Source organism: Thermobia domestica, chromosome 8, assembly GCF_964235325.1.
Source record: "Thermobia domestica chromosome 8, izTheDome1.hap1.1, whole genome shotgun sequence".
Classification (NCBI taxonomy): Eukaryota; Metazoa; Arthropoda; class Insecta; order Zygentoma; family Lepismatidae; genus Thermobia; species Thermobia domestica.
In genome coordinates this window covers 236,361,123-236,374,973 of record NC_137461.1, presented here as the reverse complement: position 1 = coordinate 236,374,973, position 13,851 = coordinate 236,361,123, and the positions used below count along the sequence as shown (strand labels likewise).

Below are 13,851 nucleotides of genomic sequence, written 5' to 3'. Positions count from 1 at the left end.
TAGCGTTTCGAACTGTACCACTGCCGTGACGCTAGCATGTATCTGGGGGAAGAAATTCTCAAAAAGATTTTTTCCTGACAAAAATATCTTTTTCCTAATTTGAGCGGGATTTTTTCACTTCTGGTGCCTAATGGGGAAAATTGAATGGCACAGTTGGAAACATTCCTTCATTACAAATACAAAGAGTTACGAACCATGATCTTACGATAAAGAGTCTTGACACTAGAGCTTGTTGAATAACAATAGTAGATATTAGGAAAAAATAGTATAAATGAATTTTAGCACCAACACTATTTACCCCAATATCATGGTTCATACCTCGTTTTGTTTGGAGTGAAGGAAAGTTTTTTTTTTTTTTTTTTTTGTAACATTCGCATGTCCATGTTGTGTACCGGAGGGAAGAAATTCGCAGAAAATGGGGACTTTTTTTAAAAAATCCTTTTTATTCCAATTTGGTCAGGAATTTTATGGTGTCTTCCCACTTGCGACAGTCCTATTAGCGACAGGAACTGTTAACTGTTCTATGAGCAACCGATTCGATCTGTTAACTGCCCTATGAGTCACCGATTCATTCATACTAAGATAATGGAAGAAGATAAGGTTCTCTCTTCTTTAACTTGTTTCATGCTAATGTGATTTAGAACCTAACAAAATGTACTATGAAAAATTTTGCTCTACCTGAATTTAATACGTGAGAATGCTCTCATTACATTAACAATCTTTTATACGTTTTTCCTAATATTATATTTTTGAATTAATTTCTATGAATATACAGACTATATCAAGGGGAAAACTAACTAAAATATTTAGAGTAGCTCCGCCTTTGTCTATGATTCTAATATAATTAGAAATTTCATGTTAAAATTATACGGAGTATAAGTTCAGATTGAATATGACATAAGAAAGAAATCGGAAAGAGGTAGGGGCACCCGAAGAAAATTTTCTAGGGAAGGGCATCTCCATGGTTGCTGTATCAAGTCTGGTATATCTGATATTTAATATATATGGTTTGCTATATTACGTATACATTTTTGTGAGCCAGGGGGGCAACCCCTGCCTTTCCATCAGGCGCCAATGGAAAGAGGGTGTTCACCACTTGAGAATATCAAACAAATCCAAAAACACGGTGTATTCGAAGAAATTATTACACAAGATACAAATCTCTCGCAGGACTTAACAGTTCGTCTAGTTATAAGGGACTATTTCAGATTGCTACACGACAAGCTTTTATGTATAAGTCAAAACAAGGGAGGAAGGCAAATTAAGCAATTAGTTTACGTTTTAGTAGCTTACAATAGGGGGGAAGGTAGTTTAAAGAGTTTGTTTACCTTTTGGATTGTTTAGAGTGAACTGCATTGTAATTGATGGGATTGGTTGAGAATAGCCTATCAGATGTAAGGGATCTCAAAAGCTGTCTTTTGTCACTGACATTTTTTTTTTTTTTTTTTTTAATTTTATTCACGGCGAAACTGTTACACGTTTAAGTTTTTCAAAATAAAATACATTACTGGGCTTAGTAAGTAATTAGATTTGACTCAAATTAAGTACAGCAAACAGAGCTTTTAAAGAAAGAGGATATTACAACTAGATTTTCAATAATTACATAGGAATATACTTTTCATTGAAATATCCCTATTGTCTCGTTAAGTTATTTGATATGTTTTATGTAAAATCTAACTCAAAATTAAAATAAGTTTTATTTACACTCACAGTAGAGGAAAAATATATTTGACGAACAGTGTCACTGGCACGTACATATTTCATACGAAGGTTGTTCGGGTGATAATAACACCAGAGGCCAACATACTTTACGAGATGGAATCATATCATTTTCCATCATCTCAGTGTAAATGAATCGGTCGCTCATAGGACAGATAACCGTTCCTATCGCTAATAGGACTGTCCCTTCTGGGACTAATTCGAATTTTATTGCTTTAGGTACATATTAGGGAAATTTACAAATTAGGAAAACACTGTTTCATTCCGAATAAAACGGGGTATGAACCATGATTCTACGATAAATAGTCTCGACGTAATAGTTGCTTGACTGAAAGTCTAAAATTCACCTAAAAAAGTGGAAATCTCAAAAGGGTTAATGTATAGGGTTTTCTAGTTCGAACGAATTGTTTGTACAGTTCTTCGAATAATGTTTAACGACAAAAAAAAAAAAAAAAAAAAAAAAAAAAAAAAAAAAAAGTTTTAGTGAAAAGTTAGTGGTGTTAACAATAACTGTTTTAAATAGTGGTTTAAGGTCTCGAAAAAACTTTTTAAAGAAGATCTTTTCCATGTTTTTTGGCTTGGATTTTTTCTTTTAATATTTCATATTTAGTGAAGAAACAACAGTTCCAGCTTTCTTTTCCCATCATAGTCTAACTTAAAAAAATATATATATATACTGTATTCTGAAGAAAAATAAAATGCAAGAGCCACCGCACTAAGCTTTGTTGCTCCAGTTTCTTAAACTAAATCATATTATGCTGCTGCTATTAGTGAAACATTTTCTTCTGAAATATGAACACAATTATGAAGCCTTCGGTTCTAATATTAGATATTGAAGAGTATCTGAAACAATAGTGTTTCTGGAACGGCGGTGATACTTTTTTCTTGTCTGCCAGTTTGACTTTGGGCAACCCAAACAACACATTTCAAGACGTATAAATTTCAAGAACTTGATATCATGGTTAGACAACCAACATGGGACTTATGAGATGCTAATAGTTGTGTCAAAAGAGCGAAAATTTCCGTTTTCTTTCCAAAAGGCGGTTTTAAAAAAAAATGAAAATAAAGCACGTCTCAAAAAATCCGGTTATTTTGCTTCTCTAGCCCAGTATATCAATACAAAGTGCAGTTCAACCTATGTACTGAAACATTTGAAGATTAATGTGGTGTGAAAGTAAAATAAAAAAAAGTGTGCATGTAGGTGTATTGTGAGAATCTGTTGATCACTTTAGAAAGAAAATTTGTGGTTGTGATGTCTTCAGCCTATGAGTTCTGGAGAGTGAGAATGTGGCTTTAGTGCCGAACGTATACGGAACAGTCATGTCATGTCATACTAGTGATTAATTAATAGTAAACTGTACTTCATACGTATCCCGACGCAAATCAAATGAGGTCTACTAGTTTTATTAATGTACGATTCTTGTGTTGAATGAATACACTGGGTAGGTGAAGAAACTGTCGTTCCTTCAAGTAAATCTAATATTTTAATTTTTCAAATGTATAGCTGTTTTCGTAAATTACAATTATTTTCCCACACACACAAAAAAATACATAAAAGTAATACTGTAAAGATTAGTGGAAATTACACGCTGTGATGGGAGGCGGGGGGCGCTGTTGAGAGAGGGGCGCAACAAAAAGACTTGCCCCCTCCTATATTTGAAACGTTGTTACGCGGCTGCTTTAAACTTTTACAAGGAATAAATAATTTATCCGTATTATCGTAGTATTAATGAAATATGAACAAAATAGTTACGATAAATGGACGAAACTACCACACCCTGTCCTGTTACACCACATCCTGTTAAGAGCAAATTCTGTGAAATTCAACAAAAAATGTACGATTGAACTATGAATTGAACCCGGGTTTGTGACTTACTGTATTGATACTTCAACCACTGCGCTATTCCTGTTTCACTTTCCGACCAGACTTATGTTTTCAAACTGTCAGTTCTCAGCGATTCAGACCAACGGACTTTAGGTGACCTCATTCTTGTTACATATTTCAGGAAAGCTATGGTGCCGAACTTTATCTCAATGCCTCAAGCTAAGAAGATTCTTTCTACTGGCAAAAGCATCAATTTTTTGCGAGAAGTGTGTCAAGACCATGCAGCTGTTCGGGGTCGTGAAGTGATGAAACATGCTTTGGAGAACACAAGTGGTATGCACATTATCTTTCATTATTGTATTAATATGTCATCTGATCATCAGACCTTTCATCCAAATATTAGGTTAATTTGCAGTAAGTGACTTTCACTTTTTATATGACCAATTCCATTTCAAATCGTCCAGGAAAACCACAATTAGTCCCCATCATAGTCTCAGGTTTCATTTATTTTTTGTATATGGGATCTACATGCAATATTATTAGACCCATATTTTTTCTTTTTGCTGAAAAAAATTTTTCCTTCGATATACATCCTTCCAAAATGGCTGCCCTCCTCTCGGATTGCTCGAAAAACTGAAAAACATGTCAAATTAAAAGTTTTGTTGTAGAGAAACTAATGTACTTAGTAACATAATCTCAATAGAAGGAAGAGTATAAAGTTGTATGTTTCGTTGGAGGGTAGACATTCGTTTATTGGTCCAATAGGAATCGCGCAATTCACTCGCAACGTTGCCAACTTTGATGAAATTTTTGCTAACTTCAAACATTTTTTTTTCTGTCCTCACGAGCAATATCAACCATCTGCTTGTAGCATCGAAATCTACTCCATAAGGTCTCTTGAAAATGCAAAGGACTTACGTTTCTGATTATTACATCCCACGTTATAGCATGATGAAAAGCTGAAAATTCATTAAGACGCCATGTTTGGACGCCATTTTCTCAAAAACCCCACCTTTTAAAAATCTGAATTTTTTACATGTATTGGAAAAGTACCTAAGTATTTAATATCCGTTAACCGTTCATGCGGCTGAAGCCCCTAACATTCGCAATTAATTATTGAAATTTCGATTTTTGTATTTGCAATGTAAATATTTCTTATGGGCATTTAGGTCCTATACACAAGGCGATTTGAAAGGGAGTATGAAAATTTTGAGAGATGAATCTTGACATCAAATCCAGTAAAAAAGTTCCTATAAACATGAGTCGAATTCAGTTTCGTTTTCGAGTTACAGGGTTTCCAACTCGGGACCAAAAATCGGCTCGCGACAATGGAAAATAAAACATAAATTTCGTGTTAAATCAGAGCTATGTGCTAAAGTTATGATGAAGTTCAGAAAGTTGATTTGTATCAATATGAAAATTTTTACGTGCGTTGCAATTCGGTTGGCAGTGTTGCCAACTTGGTAGAACTTTTATTTCTTTCCAACATCACATGAAGCACAATTTTCCCCACATCACCACAGTTTTCGAAAACTTACATGGATTTCATTAAAAGGTTTATCTTATGCGTTATTGATAGTTTGCAACATTAAGTGTAAATTTCACTCGATGTTTGTCATCATTAGTAAAACCAAAATGTCGAATAAAAACTACGTCTGTGTAAGTTGTAATAATCATAATAATAATAAAAAGAAGAGAAAATATTCTTTATTATTGCAAAACCTCTCATAACTCCACGCATCAAATTCGAATTTGTTCAAGAAGTTCTGCTGAAACCACGAAACAGTTTATTACGAGGTTTGGTGTCGTGAACATCGTCCTAGTGTTCTCTGGAACCATGAAAATTGTTTTTACTGGTAGCATGACATTGTAGTGCACTAGTTACAGTGTTTGTGTGAATAACAATGAGGAAGTCCTATTACAGTAAGGACCGTATTAAATGTGTTGATGATTCTAAAAGGCATAAGATAATTGTGTACAGAAAGAATTCTTGACAAACTTTTAATTTTGTGGTAAAATATATGTATTGCGTACAGCGCGTCTGCCAAAACGTAGTATTAGGAGAGGATGATTATTTGTGTAAAGGGTCTTTGAATATTTACCGTGAACAACGTGAGTGTGTGTGAGATATTGGTGACCACGAAAGAGATGTAAATATAAAATTATGCACCAGCAAGATAAAGAATTTGTTCCTCTGAATGCAGATTTTGAAACCATAACCAGACAGTTAACATGCTAAACATGAATGTGTCCCCATTAAAACGGCCGTTATCGGTGAAACCTAGACTACGGTGAAGCATTCACCTCTCAAAATTTTTCATACTGGCTTTCAAATCGCCTTGTGTACAGGACACAAATAATCATCCTCCCCTAATAGTACGTTTGGGCTGACACGCTGTACGCAATCCATATATTTTACCGCAAGATAATTTTTTTGTCTAGAATTCTTTCTGTGCACAATCCTCTTACGGCTTTTAGCATAAATAACACATTTAATACGGTCCTTACTCTAATAGGACTTCCCCATTGTTATTCACACAAACACTTAACTAGTGCACTAGAATGTCATACTACCAGTGTAAACAATTTTCATGGTTCCAGAGAACACTAGGACGATGTTCACGACACCGAATCACACAAACTATCAATAACGCATGAGATAAACCTTTTAATGAAATACATGTAAGTTTTCGAAAACTGTGGTGATGTTGGGAAAATTGTGCTTCATGTGATGTTTGCAATCATTAATGAATACCAAATATCAAATAAAATCCACGTAGTGTCATTTGGAAAGAAATAAAAGTTCTACCAAGTTGGTAACACTGCCAACCGAATTGCAACGCACGTAAAAATTTTCATATTGATACAAATCAACTTTCTGAACTTCATCATAACTTTAGCGCACAGTTTCTGATTTAACGCGAAATATATATTTTATTTTCCATTGTCGCGAGCCGATTTTTGGTCCCGAGTTGGAAACCCTGTAACTCGAAAACGAAGCGGAATTCGACTCATGTTTATAGGAACTTTTTTACTGGATTTGATGTCAGGATTCATCTCTCAAAATTTTCATACTCCCTTTCAAATCGCCTTGTGTATAGGACCTAAATGCCCATAGGAAATATTTACATTGCAAGTACAAAAATCGAAATTTCAATAATTAATTGCAAATGTTAGGGGCTTCAGCCGCATGAACGGTTAACGGATATTAAATACTTAGGTACTTTTCCAATACATGTAAAAAATTCAGATTTTTAAAAGGTGGGGTTTTTGAGAAAATGGCGTCCAAACATGGCGTCTTAATGAAATTTTCAGCTTTTCATCATGCTATAACGTGGGATGTAATAATCAGAAACGTAAGTCCTTTACATTTTCTAGAGACCTTATGGAGTAGATTTCGATGCTACAAGCAGATGGTTGATATTGCTCGTGAGGACAGAAAAAAAATGTTTGAAGTTAGCAAAAATTTCATCAAAGTTGGCAACGTTGCGAGTGAATTGCGCGATTTCTATTGGATCAATAGACGAATTTTTACCCTCCAACGAAACATACAACTTTATACTCTTTCTGCTATTGCGATTATGTTACTAAGTACACTCGTTTCTCTACAATAAAATTTTTAATTTGATATGTTTTTCAATTTTTTGAGCAATCCGAGAGGAGGGCGGCCATTTTGGAAGGCTGTATATCGAAGAAAAAAATTTTTTTAGCAAAAAGAAAAAATATGGGTCTAATAATTTTGTATGTAGTTTCTTATTTTAAAAAATAAGTTAAATCTGAGATAGTCGTGTGGACCACCCTGGACGATTTGAAATGGAATCACTCATATTTCGTTGCAAAGTATCATCCTAGCAATAGGCCATTCTTAAATGTTTTGATTTTCAGTATTTCAGAAGAAAGGGAGCCACCCACCAATAATTTGTAGCCTTATTAAAATCCGAAAGACAAAGGTAAAAGGCTTTGAATATACGCGTAAATAATATTTTATTGTGGAATAAAGACAACGTTAGTTTCAAAGTGTGTTCTTCGTATTGTCATTATATCGCTTACAATACTTTGATCACTTTTTTTTTTTTTTTTTTTTTTTTTTGTGCGTTCTATTTGTGTTTTCAGTTTCTATTTTTCGGTGGAGAAAAATGACAAATTTACAGAACGAATATAGTTGTATTATAACTGTAAAAATAAAATCTATCAAATATGATTTTGTTCCTTTCCTCATATAACACCAGTGGGTATAGCAAAATACACCGGTGTATTTAATCGCTGGACTGACGGTGCCTATTGTAATTAAAGTGCATATGTACTGATCAGGTAGGACATTATGACCACCTACATATCTGGTATGTCCACCTGTGGCACGCAAGAGAGCAGCAATGGGGTTTGACGGGGAAGCATTGAGACCTTGGTGAGTGGAAGCGTGGACACCACGTCTACGCACGCAAGTGACTTAATGCTTGTAAATTTTACGGAGAAGGTCAATGATCTCGAATCTCACGTTCAGTGACATCCCAAAGGTGTTCAATTGGATTAAGATCAAGTGAGTTTAGGAGCGGTTGCAGCAATTGAAACTCGTCAATGTGCTTCTTGGGCCACATCAGCACAACGTTGGCCTTGTGACAAGGCCACGTTCTGCTGAAATGCGCCTTGGGCGTGGGAGACCCGGGTGCGATTCCCGGCGGGAGCTCATGTTCGGATTCCACGTTAATCGATAGGACCATATCTCATATAGCCTCACTGCTGAACGGGACGTTAAACTCAACTCAACGTTCTGCTAAACAATACCTCATGTCTTGTTTGGTACTGGTTTCAGCGTCCTTTCCCTATCTTTGGAAGTCACTAACCATGGTAGCTTACAAACACGCGCCAAGTCGCACTGTTTCCGAGATTCTTGTTCTCAGCCGTCTGACTCCTATCGAACTCTTGATATATTGCTGGCTTTCCCCTTTCCATGTACAATTATCACACTAACTGCTCGAGTAAGACCCCAGTCACCGTCTGTAACGAGAGGTTCTGTACTTCGTTCAAATGTAGCGAGTGGACATAATGTTTTGTCTGGTCAGTGTGTAATAAGGAATATATTTCGATTCACTAACGATTCTCAAGGATGAATAATCAATATTCATAAAGCGAGACATCTTACCCTAACAACCCTGTATCATTTTTTAACAGTTTCGAAGCTTCTCTCGTTTCTTTGGTGTATATTACCCAGTTGCCCAGCTAAACATGACATGGTGGTGAGATTTTGCACTTCGGAAAATACCATCACTCGTATAAAATGCCATTTAAAATGAAAATTTACACAACTTCGTTCTCTACATCCAAGTTATGTAGGACAAAAATGTCTGTCTTTTTAAATATCCGCATTACTTCTTAATGCCAAAGCATTCTTACTCAAAATGTCCATGTTACGTTAGTGAATTTCCTCCAGAAAAAGTTGTATGCAGGTGGCTAGTTAATTCAGATTTGAATAATAAAGGATGAAAAACATAAATGTTTGCGTGGCATTGGTAGCACAATTGATAAGTAACTGTCCGACAGACGACTCCGTTAATCTAAGAGTAATTTATTTCCTGTGTTTGTACGTGATTTCTCTTGGTGAATCACATGTTTAAGTAAATTTACCATATTGAACATCAGACACGAAACTGAACTAAGTAGGACATAGTTCGAGAACAAATTTCATTTGAGGGATGTGATAAGATGCTATTGGGATATGGAAGTAGGAAAATAATGGGGAGGAAGAAGAGTTGCGAATTATTAAAGAATAAAATTTCTACTTTAAAGCAAAGATTAGCTGTAGATTGTACTGGGTGGAAATTTCACTGTAAGAGGTGTCGTTACCGTAGTGATATAATTTAATGATAAATAAAGACTTTTTACTTCAGAAACTCCCGTATAAATATCTGGATTAAGTTTTCAAGTTGCAGTCTCTACTTTATCTTTTTTTAATTTAAAGTTACTTTTCGAACAAACTTCTTCCGCAAGAAATTAGTATTTTTCTGTTCGTTGTCTGTATAAAACATTTTTTTGCATGGCATTAATTCCTTAACATTTCTTAACTGGACCTATTTATTATATTTGAATGTGCTTATTTTCCCATTTTCATGCCACCCCTTTATTTTGTGTATTTAGTTGAAGCTCTCTTTATGGAAGACCGAGATGGTGACTTACAAGCTATGATGGATTCTGCGTATCTGGAGACTTCACGACGCGTATTGGACGTGATGACTGGCCAATATCAGTTTTTGGTTCATCTCCAAGCTCTTCGTAGATATTTGTTGCTTGGTCAAGGAGATTTCATAAGATACCTTATGGAATTGTTGGAGTACGTATGTGTTTGGAACATAGTTCCTATTTTATAATATTGTATAGTGACAACATTATAGTTGTGTTTGGAGATAAAGCTGGATAAAATTTCTCACACCCGTTCATAATATTAAGATTTTTGTTCTAATTGCGTGTAGTTTACAAGGACGCCATCATCTTGACCCTTTGCGGTCCCACACGGATCGCAATAAGTATTAAGACTCATTAATAAATGTTCTTATTGCGTGTAATCTACAACAATATCTTCTTAATCCTTTGGAGTCTTTTTATTTTTTCCGAGTTCGAATGGTGCCAATTAGTTTGTTAAATTATAGTATTTGGTATTCACTTTCTTACAGATTCTAGGTTGCAGATTACAAGTTCTAATCTGAACAAATTAACAAAACTAAATGTCGAATCCCGCTCGACAAAGGACTGTAGAGGGTTGAACATCATATAGTTGCGTCGTAATTACTTCAATGATAGTAAAGCTTTAAAAATGTTCCCATACAGTTCAGTAATAATAATAATAATAATAGTGCTAGTAGTAATAGAACAACGTATTTTCATGAAAGCACTATTTCTTTTGCACTTCTTTTTACAAGCAGTATGTGTGTCATCGGTGGGAGACGACAAACAACAGTAGATTCTATCTGCTGCAGCAGGGAAAAAAACTGAATTATTATTTACAACGAACCATACTTTTTAGGCTATAAAAATTCGGTTGACTATTATTTTCTTGAAAGCAACACAGGATTTATCCTCAAATCTCATTTTGTTCAGTTAATGATTTAATATATGTGTTATCTACGGACAATATTATCTTGAATAGAAGTTAAAAGTTTGGAGTTAATCGTAATTTTTGTTCGCATTGACCATACTTTGTAGTGTCTTTCTGTTAGTATCATGTTATAGATCTTGATGTTATTAGTGTCATGTTAATAGGAGGGCGTAGCTGTCGTGCAGCATCAGTTTTTACGATCACAAAGAAAAGTAGTTTTCCTCGAGAACTACGCATGATTTTTTTACATCACCCATACGATTTGTTTCAGCTCGATGTGATCTATCGATTAGTATTTGACTTTTTTATTATTATTAAACGCTAGTAACATTGTATTATTATTATTATTATTATTATTATTATTATTATTATTATTATTATTATTTTAAAAAAAGAAAGAAACATGTAGTCAGATTTCATTGCCGTTATTTGTAGTTTCCTGGACCGGAGTTCGCGGTTTCTTATTTATTATTATTTTTTTCTGTCTTTCTTATTGCCGCACAGTTCCGTGTAAGCACAAACACTTTATTCATACCACCAGCAGTCGGGCTGGGACCACGTGCGCTAATCAGTCTGCTACTGGACACAATAATAAAGTGTACCTACAGCTTGGAAAGACACTAAGTTTTTTTTTGTGTAAGGGACAACAGTACATACCAAGAATGAACATACCATGTAAGATCGTGGCATTTCGGCTACAGTGTCTGTCCCTCTACCACATTTACAACAATAATTTGTTCTGTAAAATTGAAGTATACTTCACTTACATATTTGGAACCAAAGCAAGGAAGAAAAACAGATTACTTAAATTGAGTTATTGTATTATGTTCAAAATATTGCAGCAAGTGTAAAGTTTTAATTTGTTCTGATTTTGCTAAGTCTACCGAGATAAAGAAAGTTGGTTATTTATTTCAGGCCAGAACTGTGTAAAAGTGCAGCTAACTTATATCCTCACAATCTGTCCGGGATACTAGAATCTGCTGTTCGAGCTACAAACGCACAATTCGAAGATCAAGATATATTGAAGCGATTAGATGTGAGACTTCTGGATGTCTCTCCTGGTGATATCGGCTGGGATGTATTTAGCTTGGATTATCATGTAGACGGTCCGATTGGAACGGTAAGTATCGAATGCAATACTTAATTCCATATTGTACTTTTCAAGTATTGTTAATGAGTGGGCGTAGCCGAAGAATTTGCATTCTTACTTTGCAGTCAAATTTTCCACATTCGAATCTTTAAACTGGAGTGCTGATGGGCTCTATCACTTTCATCAGGTGAATTCGGAATTGAATCTTCATATAAAAAACGGACTTTATCTTCTATTAGCGATATTTCCAGTGTAAGATAGTCACTTGGTTATATATATATGACCTTGTTATTAAATAAATAAATATGGGTAAGAATTGAGACATATTGACCATCTCATCTGAAATCGAAAATGTTCACCCGTCCCTGCTAAAATTGTTTTCCGAGGGCCATTATTAAAACAACTGGTATCGTGAAACGCTAGATCTTCACTGAAGAAATCTCAAAAGCCTAGATGAAAAATTTCGTGTAAATTCGACGGTGTGACTGTTATAACACACCCATATTATTTGACGTTTAAGCGAAAATTCTTTGAGAGTATACTGATGCTTTATGTATCCCTCTCATATCCGAAGTAAGTGAAATTTTAAACTCAATATTTTTTAAAGTTTAATCAATTTTTTTTTTAAATTCTGGTAAGCACATCTGTTTGCCATAAATTTTAATAGCAGCAATGCTCTAGGCTTTATATACTCTCATATACCCAAATATATGAAGTTTGACTTCAATATTTTGTGAGGATTAACCAAAACAATCTGTTAACCTTTAAAAACAACTTTTAGCCCGAAAAAATATTTACCTTTAGATAGATACATAAGGTTACGGATCATTTATACAGACTGTCAGCATTTATACAGACTCCACATTTTGAGAGTAAAATTTCCGCCCACATATTTTCCGAAACACCCTGGTTTGTCTGCATTTTCTAAGCTCCTTATTAGCTTCTAAATATTTTGAAAAGCAACATGGCTTTATCAGTAGACTAAGGCTTCTATTTAGTCATGTGATGAAAAACTCGTTTTTCTTACTGTTTGAGTTCTTCTTGAATTACGTAGCAGAATATTAATGAAGTAAGATTTTGATGCGTACGATTTTTATTGTATTTTAGAAAAAAAAACTTACCTTATATACACAATACTATTATAAATCCACCTATAGTATTCTATATTCACGAACTATTTACTTTGTTGTAAATCTTGAAGGAATTTCGGTTTCTAATATTTATAGGATCTGGACCAGGTTTAAAAGAAGAAATTAATACTTCCATTTAAACACAGTCAACTGCGAGCTTTCCCTTTCTTTTTATCTACACAGCAGATATATTCGTAATCATTTATTTGCACGTATACTTTTCTTTTAAATGTATAAACTATTAGATATTTGTATTCCCTTCAGAACGTAAATATTTGGGAGTTCATACTTAACAGATTTATGCCTAGAAATTTTGTCACGAATTTTTAAAAACCTATCATAAATATTTTTATTTAACACTAATAAACACGAAATTTATTATTTTTCCGATTTTCAAAATTTGATAGGTGGGAAATTGCATGGGTCGTTAACGACCCCCTGGGCACTAGCTGCATAGAAAAATTTAAATTTCCAAATTAATTACTACATGTAAATATGAGGTTATTCTGTTAGTATATATATAAGCTTGGCGTTATTCATAAGCATTTTTGTTTTCGATACTAAAATATGGATGTTACAAAGTGAAATTTGTATTTCTACTAAGCCAAAAAAATAATACTCTTTAACATAGTAATATAAATGCTATAAAACACAATAATATAAATGCTTTCATTTTAACCCATTACTCTTCTCACTTCTTTCACTATTCGTGATACTGTCGAAGTGGCGATCACGCAATGAAACTTCAAATCTTTTGCATGCCTTCACTGTCTTGTTATTACAAATTTTGCAACGGATCAAACCTGAAACTCAGAGCATCCAGATTTTGCTTGTGAGTTCAGTTGAGTATCCATGCGTTATTCATTGTAACATCGAATAACCAGAACAGAATAGGTATGTACCATTTTTCCCTCTAATTACTATACAAAGGTTTGATATATTGTGGTCCATCTAGTGTACACCCCCGATGTTGAGGTTATACTCGTGAGAGGCATGGGAT

General features: G+C 34.4%; 1 protein-coding gene across 1 annotated transcript in view; it reads left to right on the top strand.

The window, feature by feature from the left end:
* LOC145693493 (gamma-tubulin complex component 3-like) overlaps positions 1–13,851 on the top strand; it is a 92,879-nt gene that overhangs the window by 51,526 nt on the left and 27,502 nt on the right. Inside the window, exons 10-12 of the mRNA XM_081769547.1 lie at positions 3,726–3,877; positions 9,677–9,869; positions 11,547–11,751. Of these exons, the coding sequence (XP_081625673.1) occupies positions 3,726–3,877; positions 9,677–9,869; positions 11,547–11,751 (550 nt within the window). The remainder of the gene's footprint in view (positions 1–3,725; positions 3,878–9,676; positions 9,870–11,546; positions 11,752–13,851) is intronic.